Source organism: Eufriesea mexicana, unplaced genomic scaffold (assembly GCF_001483705.2).
Source record: "Eufriesea mexicana isolate 0111107269 unplaced genomic scaffold, ASM148370v2 scaffold450, whole genome shotgun sequence".
NCBI classification, from domain to species: Eukaryota; Metazoa; Arthropoda; class Insecta; order Hymenoptera; family Apidae; genus Eufriesea; species Eufriesea mexicana.
In genome coordinates this window covers 78475-95485 of record NW_016908595.1, presented here as the reverse complement: position 1 = coordinate 95485, position 17011 = coordinate 78475, and the positions used below count along the sequence as shown (strand labels likewise).

Here is a 17011-nt window from a genome sequence, read left to right as displayed (position 1 = left end):
CTTTTTATATGTAAATAGTAGCAAATATGGAAATATGAATATACACTAAAATAATGTATGATTATTTATATACTGTTATTTTCAATATTATTTACATGAGTGTATGCATGGTATAATGATAATCCTGTGTTAAACACCCACATAAATATCATTCAATGACTGCTGATTTAATAATTTCGATTTTCTTCTCGATTACGATCTCGATTACGATGTCCCTGTCGATTGTAGTTTTGTCTGTCACGGAAGTTTCCTTGATTTCCTCGTGAAAAGAAGTTTCCTATGATAATAAGATGTTTTTATTATTAATATTTTATAATTTTATAACCATTTAATATTGGTCAAAATTTTCATAACCTACCTTGCTTCATTTCGAAAATACGTTCATTAGAGTCCACAAAATTGTTCACTTTATCAGTGAGTTGTAACGCTAATGATTGTAAACGGCTTGGTTCGCTACGATGCATTACAACAGTTTCTGTCGGATCATCCAAAGATGCCATAAGTTCTTCGTTGATAATCATTTTACTAATAATAGAATGAACAACAGGTCGCTTCAATTGAAACATCTCTGCTAATTTTGGCATAGAGATCGAATCATACACATGCGAATACGTAAACAAATATGTTCTCAAAGCTTCTTCTTTGATTAATCTTGTAAGCATGTCACGAACTTTACCCGCTTGATAAAATAGATCCCAAACTTTAGCATTCATTTTTTCATTAATAATAAAATTATTGCAAGCCAACCAATTTCCATTACGCATTGCTTTTGCCGCTGCAACAACATGCTCTCTCATAGATTCTGGAGGTCCAACTAACGACTGACGTTCACTAGACCTTAATTGTTGATAAAAAGTTTTGGAAATCATTCTTCTTCTCGCATCAAATTCGTGTGCAGCCATGTACGGAATTTCAATGAGCATCGCGGAAACCAAATAAACACATTCAAGAAGTTCTAAATTGATGTGCATATGGAACGGCATTTGCCTCTGTTTTTCGATCTTTTCTTGTTCTTTGCTACGCTCATGTTGTCTTTGTGGAAGAAGACCTTGTGCCAAGAGTTCCTTTACTTTACCAGTTACCATTAAATCAACTAAACAATTATGTGCGTCTTTAATGTTTGCATGACGGAATGCACATAGGCCCAAATGAGCAATAGTTCTGTTATATAAAATCTATAATTGAAAAAATTAATAAAATTCATAAAAATATCGAAAAGTGCAATCGTATTATAAAAAATACAAACTTGTGTAGCTGGGTCGGAATGCTGAATAGTTTCTTGTAAATGGGACATTAGAATAAGATCACGTGCTTGAAACCAGTTATCATGAAGAGCATGATGATAGACGTGAGAAAGAATTGCACGGGTTCTAAGTCTATCCGTTCCGTCGTGAGCGTAAACGTATTTACAAAGTTTTTCCATAATCTGTACAGATGTTGCTACATCTGAACCAAGTTCTCCCTAAAAAAGAAAAGATATATTTTCAAACTTATCGCATTATCTTCAGATTTTTATCCGGATTAAAATGTTAATAATTATACACCTACTTCTTTCTGTTTAAGAACATTTGGATCGAATTTATAATACAAATGTTCAATTTTACGTAAATATACACGACAAAGCTCAGAAACAGTTCCTTGCCTTTCTAAATATTCTTGAACTTTATCTATTATTGTGGATACTTGTTTCTCATCTTTCAATCTGAAAAAAGGAATCGTAAATAATATTCTGGTTTGTATTGTTAATTTATTAATCCATTTAATTGTAGATATACCTTTCCACATATTCATTACTATGTGGATCACATTCTTTTAATAATTTAGTAAATTCCTCATCTAAACGTTCCACTAATGTTAATACACATCCATGTATTTTATATGGTGCTGTTTCATATTCTTCTGCATCTTCTGATACAATCTCGGCAATTATCATGTCTTTCGTATTCAATAGCATATCAAGCATTTCCGTAATACGTTCCAGTATTCTATTCGAAAATAATTTATTTATTAATAAATGAATTAATATGATATTATATTTAAAAAATTTTAAATATGATACCAACTTTGACCAATATTCAGGCTTCATTGCATCCGATACTTTCGGATTGTAATCGAAAATAGAGGACACAATAGAAAACTTGATCTTCACAGCTACTGCTGGTCCAAGATTATGAGCATCAGCTATGGATTGCAATTCATGTAAAAGCTCAATTTGTTCTTTGCGATCGGTACGCTTTTTACCACGTGCTGCAATGATCTCGGAAAGTTTCTTCAAGACAGCAGCCACATTAATTTCCGCATCCTTTACAAACATTTTTGGTTTTTCAGATGGAATAGCCACGCCACCTTTGACAGTTTCCCATTCGCCTTCTCCATCGTCCTCATCTTTCTTTTTTTTCCGTTCTTTTTCTTTTCGTTCTTTTCGCTGTTCTTTTCGTTTTGCTTTGTCCTCCTCCTCCTCTTTATCTGTCACTCTGTTTAGAGATATAGTGGTATTAATATAGTGTTAACTAATCATTATTTTCATTTGACTATATTTAAGCGTACTTTTTAATAAATCGTTCACGTATATTTTGATACTGGCCTTCATCTTCACTACTTGTACTCTCACTATCTGATGAACTACCCCAATCAGATTCACTTTCGCTACCATCTTCTCCATCAGCCACGCTTTTCTGTAAAGTAATTTTTTTTAATGGAAAACGTAATGAATTTTATTATATACTACAAAACTTATACCAAATTATATATTACAAACCTTAAATTTAGAAGTATCTGGTTCACTTGCTTCTGATCCAGCTTTTTTAAAAGCAATTGCATTATCTTCCTCTTCCTCAGATTCTACAATTTCTTCAGCTAAGATTTTAAATATAGAGTAATTTTTATTCAAAAGAATAAAATGTATTATAAGTAAGTACTCATAAATTATACACACGTTTCTCTTCTTCTTCATCATCATCCTGATCCGGATTTTCTCTAAATTTTGCTATATCTTCTTCAAAATCTTTATTATATTTACGAAGTTTTTGACGCAATGAAGTTAAAGATTTTGAATTATATTTTGACATATTTTTACGACCTTCACGATCTTCCCACACTTCATTGATAAAATCTTCCATTTCTACTAAACATCTGATATAAAAACGAGGTGTCTGACCACCTTCTTCCTTTGCTATTACAGGTAATGCTTTTTGATAAGCACGCATTAAATCTTCAAAACCTAAGATTACATTGTAAATGATTCTAAATGACTGAATATTATTTTATTTTGTTTGATATCATTAAACATTGATAAATACTTACTGGACAACATGCTGCTCATATCTTTAATCTTTTTATAATTTCTTATGAGTTTTATGAGATTTGCAATTTCTTCATATCTTTTTTCTTTTGTTGATCTTACAACTCTCTTAGTTTCTTCCTCTTCATCGCTGAACTATAAACGTTTTATATTATATTATTCTAATTTTATTAATCACCAAAATACAAAAAAAAAGAAAAAGAGAATGACAAATGTCTATAGTATATATTAATATGTACTATATTTACCGTGAAAGCTGTAGTTGGTGCTCTTTGAACTTGCTCCTCCTCAGAGGCACTATCAGACTCAGAATCTGATCCAGTTGCAAAAAAGCGGCTCATTTTTAAAAAAATACTGTATCAAAGAAGAATATGTTTAGTAAATGATTATTGTTTTAAAAAGTGATTAAACTACTTGTATTTCATTATTAGTAAAAATATTTGGATATGCTTGTCTATAAAATGTCATAATATGACACAATAGTATTATCATATAAATTGCACATGTATATAATTGCAAAAATTATTTTGTATATAATGATTTTCAAACACATGGTGTAATATTTTGATTGACTAATATCGAACACACATTGCTATTGACAAAAATTATTTAAAAAATACGGACTTTATTTAGTTATTTAAACTTACAAGTCACAAAATTACACTTTTTTTTTTTTCAATGAGTACAACTACTATAGGTTATAATGACAACGACATTAAAGGTTGATATACCATAAAGTATGGTGTGTGGAATAAGAGGTGTTCCAAAAAATAACAAAATATAGCTTTTATATGCTTCTTAATATTCTTTTACTTAAACTATTATTATAGTCTCTTTCGATATTAAAATTAATTACGTATTAATGTATTAATTTATTTTTTAAAACAATAATTATATTCTTGTTAAATTCTAGTAATTTTAATTATGTATTCAAAACGTGCAATTTTTTGCAGGTCAATATAAAAATATATCATATCTCCATAATATTTATTAACTAAAATTTTCAACTAACTGATTTGAATTAATAATATATTGTTAGAAATAATTTTTAGTAAGCAATTCATCAAGAAATAAAATAATAGTAAAATATAATTTTTTTACAGAACCGTTGCAATTAATAACAAATTAATCATATCTGTTACATTAACAATTAATGCTAAATAATGATTAATTTTTAATTATTTTGGATTTTTAATAAACCAGTATGAATGTATTTTGGAACGTATATATATGAATTTCCTGGGATCATTATTACAAATGCGTCCCTTCTATTGGTAGTATTAAAGGAAGTAGGAGCATTTTACGAAAGGAATATAGTAATTGGATTAATACGTGTATGTTTTCTTACGAAGCGTGAATTTAATAAATATATAAAACAATTACATATAAACATACATATATCATATATCTTATCAAATATTACGTTTACTATTTCCTAGTCTTCTAGTGATATTCACAAGTACAATTCAAAACATTCAACAATGTCTGCTGATGGAGCGAGGTTGGAAGAGTATGTACAGAATACGAAAATATAATGTTGTGCTGTATTCAGTACATTAAACATTACTTTTTTAATAAACAGAAACCATATATTCTGTAAATTGATTGATCCTTTTTTTTAAAAGTCACATAAGAGTTATTATCTTAAATATTTTTTAATGTTTTTAATATATGTTTAAATTTTATATAAATCCTATTTCTTTAATAATTTTTTATGAAATTATATAAATGGTTTTGTCAAACATCATATGATTTTGGTTTATACTGATTGAAATTATATATTATCAAATTATTCAGTACAATTAAATATATAATTATTTCAGACTTGAAAAAACACTAATTGCTAAAAACCTCTTTTTTGGAAAACAATATATGGAAGCATCGAAAAAATACACTGAACTTATTGGTAAAGTATATTTGTATAATTAGAAATTTTTAATACCACAATTTAATAAGTAAATAAAATAAATGTTCATTTAGATCTATGTCCAAATAAACCATTGTTCTATGCAAAAAGAGCTGCTTGTTATATGATGCTTGATAAATATTCTCATGCCTTGGATGATGCAAAGAAATGTATTGAATTGGATGTAAGAGTAAGCAAAGTATGTTAAATATACATGGAAAAATAGATTTTAAAAGATGAACATTTCTTTAATATAATTCATTTATATTTAGGCATATGAAAGAGTTATAAAATGTTGCTTGGTTTTGGGAGATATTATTCAGGCTGAAACTACTTTACCTAAGTTATTAGAGATTGATCCTGAAAATAAGGCAATAACCACAGAGCAAAAAGACTTGGAATATGTAAAAAAATTTCTTAAGGATGCAGATGCTGCATATGCTGCTAAGGACTACCGTAAAGTTTGTGATTTAATTGTTAAATATATTATAAAATAAATATATATGTAATGTAATAGCTGACAGTGTTTAAAATATTACAATACTTGTAGGTTGTATATTGTATGGATCGTTGTTGTGATGTGAGTACTCATTGTACACGATTTAAACTAACTAAAGCAGAATGTTTAGTATTCTTGCGGAGATATCAGGAAGCAGAGGAAATAGCAAAGTATATTGTCTTTTTTGTTTTATACATCTAAAGTAATAGTAATTATTGTATACTATTTCTATAGCAAGTAATATTTCAGTAATATTTTGCATCTGGATAAGCAAAATGTAGATGCTATATATGTTCGTGCTATGTGTCTATATTATCAAGATAATATTGACAAGGCATTTACATATTTCCAACAAGTACTTAGGTTAGCTCCAGACCATGTCAAAGCATTAGAAATATATAAGCGAGCTAAAAATTTGAAAAAGAAAAAGGAAGATGGAAACAATGCTTATGATATGAAACTGTATGAAGCAGCATACAAATTTTATACAGAAGCCTTAACTATAGATCCCCAAAATGTAGTAACAAATTCAAAACTTCACTTTAATAAAGCGATAGTTGCAGCAAAGGTATTATATCTTTATTTTCTATTAAAATTAATTTCATAGAAAGGTATGATTAATTTTGTTTGTTACTCTATAGCTAGGTCGATTAAATGAATCAGTAATAGAATGTACAGAAGCATTAAAACTGGATAAATATTATGTTAAAGCTCTCCTGAGAAGAGCAGCTTCTTATATGGAACTTAAAGAATATGAGGAAGCTGTTCATGATCTTGAGAATGTTTGCCAAATGGATAAGAGTTTGGGTAAATAATGTTTAATTTTATAATATAATTATTAATATAATAAATATTTTAATATTAATTAACAGATAATAAACGACTGCTGAAGGAAGCTATGTTAGCATTAAAGAAATCAAAAAGGAAAGATTACTATAAGATTTTAGGTATCGACAAGAACGCATCAACTGATGATATTAAAAAAGCGTATAGGAAACGAGCAATGGTACATCATCCTGGTAAGGTTAAAAATGTATTTTTATCCAGTTTAATTTAATTGTACTAATCTATCTCTGCGCTATTGCACATAGATCGACATCCTAATGCAACTGAAGGGGAAAAGAAAGAACAAGAAAAGAAATTTAAAGAAGTTGGAGAAGCTTATGGAATTCTGTCTGATCCCAAAAAACGGTCGTGTTATGACAGTGGACATGATATTGATGAGAGATTCCAAGGTTAGTGTAATCTATTAAATTTTTATAATGTACATAACACATGTACTATATTTAATTTTGAAGTAACCTATATATAATTTTTCAATTTTAACGAATCTTTAAGCGAATCTTTCAAAAGGTTATAAAATATCGTTCTCTTTTATGTTTAATAAAGAAAACAGTTAAAATACACTAGGCAAAATGATAGCACAAATATAAAAAACAGGTAAACGAGTTTTGATTCTTTTGAATGAAAAGTAGTTTCTTATAGATTCTTGAATGCTCAATCTTGTGCTATCTTTTTGTTCAGAAATGTATATATGTAATTAAAAATTTTTTTTTATAGATATGACTCCGAACACAATGTTTCAAACACAAGTGTTTTTTTATGAACGCAGTGGTAATGTCTTTACTGTCCACTTTGGTTAACAGTATTACAAAAATTCTACTACCATAGCATTTTAAAAGATCATGTTATTCTAGAGATGAATATATTGGATTTCTTTATCTTCCATTTATAGCACATCCTGTATCATCATAGGTAGCATAAATGATATAAAACCTATTAGATATAGTTTTATATATTTATTTAAATAATTGTAAATATGTCTTATATGGTATCTTCATATATATATGTAGAGTTTTTGCAGTAAGCATGAATGAATGTTGAAAATCACGTCAATGATCTTTAATAAATATGTTTCTGGCGAATTATTTGTATTGATATAGGTATTTATGAAAATTATATTTAAGTTATTTTCTCTTACCTCTCTCTATTCAGTGGCGTTAGAAAATTAACTTATAATAAGCTAAGTAATATAATTTAAATTAATTTTATAAAGTTACTTTAGTTCATATACACATTATACAATATTTAAATTACCTTTGAGATGACAAATGATCTTATATATTTCACATCTTACTGTAGAAATATATATCATATTAAATATTATATAGAGTGATTAATTCTTAGAATTCCATACAATTTTTCCTTACACTTGTTAAAGTGGAAAGTTAAGAAAGTAATAGAATAAAATAATAAAAATTTTATTAAACATGAATGTTACTTTGGGATATAAAAACCAAGAAAACAACATATTGAGTATCCTATTTATTACTTAACAACACTATTCATATACCATAATTATTAAAATAATAAAGTCTGCTCGCTATTTCTATGCTCTATTCAAATACAAATTTTATTGCAAAAAAATACGAATCGTTCAAAATAAATTATTTGACACTAATTATTTTTTTCTTAAAAGGTAACGAGATTTTAAACGTGATTAATTTTTAAAATGTTTATCATATTTATTTCGTTGTTGGCATCTAACAGTAATATATATGACGCTTTTTAAAAAATACAGAGACGCAAAATTTCGGAAATTACATAAATCTGACTTCGTTTAATTAAAATACGCGGACTTAACACACATGATGATTAAAATATATTTGTTTAAAGGTCACATAAAAATGTGCTATAGCACCTATATATTTATTCTACTTTCAGCAAGAACACACATATATTTAATATTCTATTCAAGATTAAAAATGTACAATATTAAACAAATTTTTTATTTTCCATTATATAAATGTTTAATTATCACTGTATAAGATAGCACATTTTCATCTTGAATATCAAAAAATATTGTATTTTTTATACTAATATGCTAATATTATTGAGCATGAAAATGTTATTTAAAAATGTACTATATTAGGTCTTTGAAGTAAGTACTTCGATTTTAGTTTTAAGTAACAGTTGCATAAAAAATTGGTAATAAATTAAAAAACATTCCTTTTTCTGTTACTATACAATTTATATACTATAGTAGTTCAATGATAATTTTTAATTTTCATCGAATATAAAATATAAAAAGTCGTTCTATTATCGAACACTTGTTATTAAATGATTAAAATCTGTACCTTATAGTGTACTAGAGATATACACATTTCAAAGGAAAATTGAATATGGTGTTTGTGATCTTACACATACAGTATAAGTACATTTTCGAGCAACAGTATGTTTGATAATATATACATATATACAAATAATCTACTAGAATCTTGAATTAATTTTGTGCTATAATACAGTAATATATTAGGATTATTTGTTTGATTCATTATAGGATGCTCTACCTGCCAATTCAAGTAAGTAACGATCAGGATGATCTATCCAGTCGCTAGCGCTTAATTTAACAATTCTTTGCTTTTCCGCTTCCTTCACTTGCCATTTTTTGATTTCCAATTGACGTTCCCTACAAAATCTTCCCAATTAATATTTATCCAAAAATCTATCTGATTTAATATTTAGGAGAAAGTTGTGTTACCTTAATTTCGTGTCTCCACAACCCCAAACTTCTAAACTAGCAATTGGATATGGTGCACCTGCAATACTAACTGAATGGAATGATTCATCTATACTAATATACGGCGAACGGGGATTACTTCCAAATCGTAATCCATGAGGATATCCTCTGATGTTGGTATTCAAGTATAATACTTTAGCTCCTCTTTCAATAACTCTGTATGAAGGAAACAGTTCAATACCCATTGAATCTTCATCACCCCAATAAAGATGACTCTCACGCCATTCTACTGCTGAGCATATGCAATATGTGGGACACACAGTATCTACATCTGGACTAACAGCTCGTATAAATAAGAGAGTGGGACCTCTGTATCCTAATACATGGTGAAGAAAACGATTAGCTCCTGTACCATGTTCTGAGCTATTGTACAACAATGTCCAGTGTCTAGGACACACATTCCCCATTCTTTTAGCTATGAGAGCATGAGTTACATCTTTTGGTAAATCATCTGCCTAAACATATATTTATCTTTTTACTTTACAGTTCAGTGAAATGTATAGTAAGTTCTAAATAAAAGTATACCTGAAGATAACATTCAGATAATGTACTTGATAATAACCACACATAGCTCTCGGGTAACAAAGTTTTAGGGAAGCATAAGGAATCTGGTTGTTCTAATATGGGTGTTGGTATTTCCAAACGTGGTTGTGGTTGTTCTTTGGACAAAAGTGCTTTACCATTTCGGTAAGCAGTTGTCAACACATGTATTATATAGCGATGAGGGCCATATATTATACGTGGACAATGTTGCCAGATCCAATTGCTCACATAACTCACAGACAAAGCATATTTACCATGAAACTATAATATATATTTTATAATACCTAAATAAGTTCTGGTTAAAAAATATTAATAGATATTAAATTTACTGACACATGATACAACAGCTGCATTTATTATTTGACCTATATAGATACAGGAAGAAGTTCCACTATTATCCATAGCAATATTGTAAGAAATGTTCAATAAAGCCTTTAATCCTTCAGGACTTACACTTCCATCTTCTTTTATATTAGAATACATTTTCACATAATTCTCTAATACAGTTTGATCATTCATTACAGAGAGAAACTTCTCTGCTTGTTGCTTAAAAGAATTAACACTTAAGTATGAAGTACTAACATTGGCAGCATGATAGAGATAATTAAATAACTTTTCACCTAACTCTGGATAATTAGGGAAAAGATAACGTTGAAATATAGATATTGTAATACCATTTATACGTTCCTGTTCATGAGTTAAATGAGATAGAATCTGTAAAATGAATAATCTAATTAATACCATTACCAAAATTAATTTTTAGATATAGATATTATTGTCTCCACACTAAGAAGCAATTGTATTTTATTTTGTTAGAATAAAAATATGGTATAATGAACAGCTTGATATTTATTCATATCTTCAATTGAAGCCAATAATAGATTAAATTGATTTTTGAAACATAATAATGTCACCCACGAAAAACATATCAACAATATAATTATAGGTTATACAAATTATAACAAATGTCAATGAAAAGATAAATTTACAGTGAGTGCTAAAAAGCAATTTATGACTTATTAATTAATCATATAAGTCGGTTTCTGTTTTTAAAACATAAAAAATCTATAACACTGAATATTTTCACAAAACGATCAACATTTTTCTGCAATATATCGAACATATTTCTTTTGTTTGATTCAAGATAAAAATCAGTTATGACACAACAACTAGCACTTATAAATTCATTTTATACCTTTGCTAAACTTTCAATAGGAAAGAATTGCATATGCGAATTACTTTCTAATTCAGTTCCTGAAGAACTTTTCGAAAGGTTGCTTGCATTTGTATTATCACCGGCATGCACGACAGTATCAGTTTTTTTGTTAGATGGATGTCCAGTACGTGTCACTTGATTACCCATTTCTACCAGTTAAATGTTAAAGTATCAACAAATTTACTCTCTTATCTGAACATACCATCGTTCACAACAACAAACATGCATGCAACCATATGCAACTTTTTAGAAGATTGTCATGAATAATATAGAGGCAAGTAATACACTCGCCATAAATTTAATGCATATCCCCCCCTCCAAATGAATTTCACTTTTAAGTATGTTCTATGTACGTTTGCTAGATCATGTTCAAAAATCAGACTGGTAATTCACAACAGATAGAAGTGAGAAATACTGGTTTAAGTCTGCTTTTCAATACTTTAATAACGGTTAAAATGGAATTAATGTAATATACTATATCATGGTACCTTTTTAAATCCTTTTAATTACTATGATTAAATAGAAATTATCCTAAAAGAAGACTATTCAAAAAACTACAAATGAATTAAATACATTTTTTTTTTCCTTATTAAGTGAAAGGTTAAAGAATTAAAACTTACTTGAAAATTGTTCGTAAAATTATATTCAGATTACATAAGATTACAATAACAAATAATCAATACGTACAGTACTTAAAACTTTAAATATTACGCGCTCAGGAGCGCCATATTACGTTTAGAAGCGCGCGCATCCATCATTCTCATTAGCGCATGAGATTTGGGGGGTGGGGAGAGTTCTTTTCCAAAAGCGTGCATCGCCTGTCATCGGAAAAAAATTTGTCGGTAAGAATTCTTTCTGCACACGTATTCGAAAAAAATATTCGTGCAATAAGTTCGTCACGTTCACGGAACGATCAGCCGATTTTGTCCATCTTCTGTATATACAACTCGTTTAATTCGTACGTATACTAGTGCTGAAACAGAAAATTTGGGGTGAGACAGGAGAATAACTATAAAGAAAATTTTAAGAGTATACACATTTATAACTTATAATGTGACAGAAGAAATCGTTTTGGGGGTAGGTATTCACAGGAGCAGGGTGCGCACTTCCAAATAAGGTGCTCTCAAATGATCCAGCCGTTCGTGTCAATAGCGCTACTACGTGGTCGTTCACTGAATTACGACGCAACATTATTGCTAGCCGGCGGGAACGTTGAAATTCCAGTGTTCATTTTTTAAAAAAAGATATTTATTATTTTAGAAGTAACTTTATATTCTTTATATCAGTAGAATACAGCAGTGTAACGTTTAATCGTGAACTATACTCGCGCGTGAATATCTCTATGTGTATGTGTCGTATATAAACACGTGGTAGATTAGATACAGTTAGTGCGAAAGGATAGTAGTCGGCGTCAATCCGTTGACGATAGCAGAACGATTAATCGGAACGTTGAAATTATTCCGTTACTTAGCTTTCTATTAGCGCGATTCATATATAGAATAATCAATTTTCGTGAAGTTCTTTAATCGATGAGATTCGTTTGTTTCCTTGAACGTGCCAGGGTGAAATAAGGAACGATATTCAGAGAAAATGATAAATGGATCTTTTTAATAGCTGAAGGTGAATTTTCTATTCGTTTTGGTAAAAAAATTCTGCTCCATTTAACATGAAATAGCTAAACAGAAATCCGATTTCTAATATGTTAATTTTTCATGAAAGATATTTAATTAAAACACGAACAAGAATGCAATTGACCTAAATGCGTTCTCCAGTAATGTGAAAATTTTGATACTCCCCCGGATTACTTCTCAATTGGCATAACATCAAAAATCGTGGCATTACAGATTTAGTCGTAGAAAAGTCGGCTGAAAATATCGAAATAGTGTTATTTGGGCTACAATCCATGCCTTAGACGGTACCGAACGGAGTGTAGTAATGTAAATTCAGGAACGCTATGACGATCAGTGTGAATCATCGTCGCATAAAAGCGGCAGCCGGTTTATTTCGGGTGGATCGGATCTATTTTTCGTTTAATCAATTATGATCTACTGAATAATTTATAAGTATTCACAATAATTGACAGCGATGAAATTAAATGTAATGTGGACATTATAGGATGAACATTTAACTTATAAACTGTAAAAGTTAGCATTCGAAAATATTCTTATTTCAGTCGCGCTCATTTCAACACATCAAGGGTGGGGAATCTATTTATAAAACGGGGATGGTCCACGCGACGCCCACGTTGGCGGTGGACACGTAACAATAATTTATTAAAATAATCATAATAGCCGGCACGGCAAAGTACCATCCTTATCCTTTAGGTTAATCATCGTTTCCTTCATTTTTTGTTTGTCACCGAAAGTAGGTGCAGATATGTCTTTCCGTGTGGTGCGTAGCAGCAAGTTCCGCCACGTGTACGGAACGGCTTTGAAACGTGAACAATGTTACGATAATATAAGGGTGTCCAAATCTTCGTGGGATTCAACCTTCTGTGCTGTGAATCCAAAATTCCTCGCTATCATTGTAGAATCTGCAGGCGGTGGTGCTTTCATAGTCTTGCCACACAATAAAGTAAGTTTTATCCTCAAGCTCCTTGATAATTATCGGTTTTTTTTAATTGTATGAGATTCAATTGTTTTTCTCCAAACTAAATATTGTAGTAATATGTTAATTATCATTTAAATGTTTAGTAAGTAATTTTCATGATTATTTACATTATTATAGGTAGGTCGAATACCAGCAGACTATCCTTTAGTTGGTGGACATAAAGGTCCTGTATTAGACATTGCATGGTGTCCTCATAATGACAATGTTATAGCATCTGGTTCTGAAGATTGCGTAGTTAAAATATGGCAAATACCGGATGGTGGTATTTCTAGGACATTAACTGAATCTGTGGTAGACCTTCAGCAGCACCAGCGCAGAGTCGGTCTTGTATTATGGCATCCATCTGCACTGAATGTATTGCTCACAGCTGGATCAGACAATCTTGTCTTAATCTGGAATGTAGGCACTGGAGAAACTATAGTGCGAATAGATTGTCATCCAGACATGATTTATTCTGCATGTTGGAACTGGGATGGGTCTAAAGTAGTTACTACCTGTAAAGATAAAAAAATTCGAATTTTGGATCCAAGAACTGGAGAGATACTAGAAGAAGCTATTGCACATGAAGGTAGTAAAGCTACACGTGCAATATTTCTCAGGTATGTAAATTTCCTTTCTAGGTACTTATAGATGGATAAGCTCAATCAGTTTTTAATTATACATGTATTTAATCACAAATATTTCTACTGTTATGCACATAAAAGATGATAAATGTTTTAAATAAATATTTCTGAAATATGTATTTAGGAATAATGAATACCTCTATTATGCAAAACACTATAAACATATCTTTCACATTAAATAATCATCAAACAATATACATCCGCCTTTTTACACAATAAATGTACTTAGGATAAATGTGATATTTATTTCAAACCAAATTATATTCATAGCAGGCTATAGTATCTTTTAATGACATGTGATTGATACTTCTATTTGCACATTAAGAATACCTTTATTTTTTATTATCACATGGTCTTTCCAATTTGTGTAGTGCGAGATTTGGTATTTTTTAATGGAAAACTTGAAGATTGAAAATTCAACTCATCAGGAGGATGTCAACTTAATAAATGCAAATATCAAGGTGTCCACTGTGTAGTATCGACATAAAAGTTTCAGTAAGTATTGTATATCAAGTTATTACTTTAAAATATAATATTTCATACATGTTGATATACAAGATCAGAATATAGTGAAATAACTACACTAATATCTAAAAAAAATAATTAATGCAGTTTTCAATACTGATAATATCTGTTTCGAAAAATGGACAAATCGATTCAGGTACATATTTTATAAAATTCAGCAACTGCTGTACTGATCAGCTGGTGTATTAATTTCCATTTAAGATATAAATTATAATAATTTGTTATGTAAACATTGCAGTTTCTTAACAATTATTTTACTTGTTTTATGTTATTTCACATGTGTGTATTTTAATACAAAAGGCAAAGTTTTCAAATGTTGTAACAAGGTGGATGTTATTCAGTTTTGATGATTAACTCAAGTAAGAAAATTCAGAAAGCAATAAGAATAAATGTTATGGTATAATATTTAGATACGAATTATGTATTTTTGTAGGATCTTATATTTGTATGTATGAGTGTATATTCCAAAATATATTTTTACTAAAACTTTGTTTCCACAAAGATGTGTGTTTAATATGATTTCAGGGGAGGCTTGATCTTTACCACAGGTTTCAGTAAAATGTCTGAAAGGCAGTATTCCCTGCGTGCTCCAGATATGTTAGGTGAACCTATTGTTATGGTAGAATTGGATACAAGTAATGGAGTTATGTTTCCTTTGTATGATCCTGACACAAATTTAGTTTACTTGTGCGGGAAAGGTGATTCTGTGATTCGATATTTCGAAATTACTCCTGAACCTCCCTTTGTTCATTATATCAATACGTTTCAAACTCCTGATCCTCAACGAGGTGTAGGAATGATGCCAAAACGAGGCTGTGATGTTAATAGCTGTGAAATAACTAGATTTTACCGGCTCAACAACTCAGGCTTTTGCCAGGTTATCTCTATGACTGTACCAAGAAAGGTATAATTCAAATGCATTTACAATATAAAGTACATAAGACTATTTTTATCATTTTAATATTGTTTATTTGCTTTTAGTCTGAACTATTTCAAGAAGATTTATATCCTGATACCCCCGGCGATACTGCTGCGATTTCTGCTGAAGAATGGGAAAACGGAACCGATGCAGATCCTATATTGATCTCCTTGAGGGATGGTTATCAACCCTCAGTAGCCAAGAATGAATTGAAAGTCCATAAGAAGTCAAACATATTGAGCAAAGGAGCGAAAGTTGCTTCTTCGAATTCTGCACAAAATGCTACACAAGCTTCAGCAGGCATCACTGTATGTTATTCGTAAATAAGTTTTTAATACAGATTTTTAAGAGCATGATTATTTATTTTATAGGAAGAGCTTTTGAAAGAATTTACGGAAGAAATAAGAAAACTAAAAGCGATGATCGTAAAACATGAGGGTAGGATACGGGTGCTTGAATCCGCGGTTGCTCTTCAGATGAAAGAAGATGAAAGAAAGGAGAAGTCATCTTCACCCACTGATAGAGAGGTGCTTGCATCGGATGAAGTGTAATTTTTGGCTTATATTTTAAGCTTCCAAAAATAATACGAAAGGAGGAAAAACATAATTAATTGTGAAATAAAAATGATCATATATTTTGATATAACAATTTGTGTAAATAGTAGGTTTTAGCTACGTTGTGTGTCTCAATTTTTATTGCAATGATTTTGCTATTTATTGTACATCCATTCATCATACATCCTCTCCATTTGTATTATGTTTACATCTTTTATTTTATTAGATCATAGTCGACATGTGACACCTTCTGTTACTAGCATTAAGATTTCGGATGTTATTTTATGTCTAATACACAAGACTTTTATGTATATTCATCCTTATAATTGTTCAGGATAAAATGGGTATCTAATTTATAGAGATACTTTACTGTATAATAACGAAAAATTACTTTATTTCTAATATGAATAATGCATAATTCGTATGTAAGTTATGCTACATAAGATAATCTATAAAAGAACGAATCACTATTTTATGAACAATTTGCAAGTAACAAGTTGATATTGAGTATTTTTGACTAATCTGTTTTTTTGACATTGTGAAAGGAAATCGTTTGTTTTGTACAAAAAATGTGAATATAAAACAGTATAATTGACTGAAGTAAATTTTTTAATTTTTTAATAGAAGGACCTGTTATTCTAGTATAAATATATTAATAAAAATATACTAATTCTTTTCAAATTTTTTACACATATAAAAAGAAAAATGAATAGAATTAATCTATGTTTGTTAAAC

At 29.5% G+C, this 17011-nt stretch overlaps 4 protein-coding genes across 9 annotated transcripts; 2 read left to right on the top strand and 2 right to left on the bottom strand.

Annotated features, from left to right (window-relative positions):
• Nucleotide 1: 1 nt before the first annotated feature.
• On the bottom strand, nucleotides 2-3650 carry eIF3c (eukaryotic translation initiation factor 3 subunit C). Its single transcript, XM_017897070.1, has 11 exons — nucleotides 3550-3650; nucleotides 3304-3436; nucleotides 2936-3220; nucleotides 2759-2856; nucleotides 2548-2675; nucleotides 2064-2474; nucleotides 1776-1985; nucleotides 1549-1702; nucleotides 1247-1462; nucleotides 359-1175; nucleotides 2-277 (listed from the first exon to the last, which is right to left on the bottom strand). Exons 1-11 carry the CDS (start codon nucleotides 3640-3642, stop codon nucleotides 168-170), a joined length of 2655 nt encoding a protein of 884 aa, XP_017752559.1. The 5' UTR covers nucleotides 3643-3650; the 3' UTR covers nucleotides 2-167.
• Nucleotides 3651-4729: 1079 nt separating this feature from the next.
• Nucleotides 4730-7280, top strand: Tpr2 (Tetratricopeptide repeat protein 2). Its single transcript, XM_017897047.1, has 11 exons — nucleotides 4730-4811; nucleotides 5125-5207; nucleotides 5282-5406; nucleotides 5480-5668; nucleotides 5758-5876; nucleotides 5956-6274; nucleotides 6348-6513; nucleotides 6579-6725; nucleotides 6798-6941; nucleotides 7096-7146; nucleotides 7267-7280. The coding sequence occupies exons 1-10, from the start codon at nucleotides 4783-4785 to the stop codon at nucleotides 7104-7106; spliced, it is 1332 nt and encodes a 443-aa protein (XP_017752536.1). The 5' UTR covers nucleotides 4730-4782; the 3' UTR covers nucleotides 7107-7146; nucleotides 7267-7280.
• A 1617-nt stretch (nucleotides 7281-8897) lies between these two features.
• Nucleotides 8898-11287, bottom strand: LOC108545432 (uncharacterized). The gene is made up of 5 exons (XM_017897048.1): nucleotides 11025-11287; nucleotides 10163-10543; nucleotides 9812-10090; nucleotides 9248-9741; nucleotides 8898-9175 (listed from the first exon to the last, which is right to left on the bottom strand). Exons 1-5 carry the CDS (start codon nucleotides 11190-11192, stop codon nucleotides 9025-9027), a joined length of 1473 nt encoding a protein of 490 aa, XP_017752537.1. The 5' UTR covers nucleotides 11193-11287; the 3' UTR covers nucleotides 8898-9024.
• Nucleotides 11288-11792: 505 nt separating this feature from the next.
• Nucleotides 11793-16486, top strand: coro (protein coronin). Of its 6 annotated transcripts, none has more exons than XM_017897033.1 (6): nucleotides 11793-11887; nucleotides 13414-13619; nucleotides 13773-14254; nucleotides 15329-15707; nucleotides 15785-16030; nucleotides 16094-16486. In XM_017897033.1, exons 2-6 carry the CDS (start codon nucleotides 13422-13424, stop codon nucleotides 16271-16273), a joined length of 1485 nt encoding a protein of 494 aa, XP_017752522.1. In that variant the 5' UTR covers nucleotides 11793-11887; nucleotides 13414-13421; the 3' UTR covers nucleotides 16274-16486. The 6 variants fall into 6 exon arrangements, with proteins under 6 accessions (XP_017752522.1, XP_017752519.1, XP_017752525.1 ...); XM_017897030.1 differs by having other exon boundaries at nucleotides 13411-13619; XM_017897036.1 differs by lacking the exon at nucleotides 11793-11887 and adding an exon at nucleotides 11894-12003.
• Nucleotides 16487-17011: the final 525 nt, after the last annotated feature.

Bases quoted from the DNA above. Each gene is read 5' to 3' on its own strand.
- Tpr2 (XM_017897047.1), top strand. From the start codon at position 4,783: ATGTCTGCTGATGGAGCGAGGTTGGAAGA. The intron at 6,514-6,578 runs GTAAATAATGTT...ATTAATTAACAG, and splicing joins CCAAATGGATAAGAGTTTGG to ATAATAAACGACTGCTGAAG. The intron at 6,726-6,797 runs GTAAGGTTAAAA...TATTGCACATAG, and splicing joins AGCAATGGTACATCATCCTG to ATCGACATCCTAATGCAACT.
- coro (XM_017897033.1), top strand. From the start codon at position 13,422: ATGTCTTTCCGTGTGGTGCGTAGCAGCAAGTTCCGCCACGTGTACGGA. The intron at 14,255-15,328 runs GTATGTAAATTT...ATATGATTTCAG, and splicing joins ACACGTGCAATATTTCTCAG to GGGAGGCTTGATCTTTACCA. The intron at 15,708-15,784 runs GTATAATTCAAA...ATTTGCTTTTAG, and splicing joins CTATGACTGTACCAAGAAAG to TCTGAACTATTTCAAGAAGA.
- eIF3c (XM_017897070.1), bottom strand. From the start codon at position 3,642: ATGAGCCGCTTTTTTGCAACTGGATCAGATTCTGAGTCTGATAGTGCC. The intron at 3,221-3,303 runs GTAAGTATTTAT...ATGTAATCTTAG, and splicing joins TATGAGCAGCATGTTGTCCA to GTTTTGAAGATTTAATGCGT. The intron at 2,857-2,935 runs GTGTGTATAATT...TTAAAATCTTAG, and splicing joins TGATGAAGAAGAAGAGAAAC to CTGAAGAAATTGTAGAATCT.
- LOC108545432 (XM_017897048.1), bottom strand. From the start codon at position 11,192: ATGGGTAATCAAGTGACACGTACTGGACATCCATCTAACAAAAAAACT. The intron at 10,544-11,024 runs GTATAAAATGAA...TTCATTTTACAG, and splicing joins CTATTGAAAGTTTAGCAAAG to ATTCTATCTCATTTAACTCA. The intron at 9,176-9,247 runs GTAACACAACTT...AAGATTTTGTAG, and splicing joins TGTGGAGACACGAAATTAAG to GGAACGTCAATTGGAAATCA.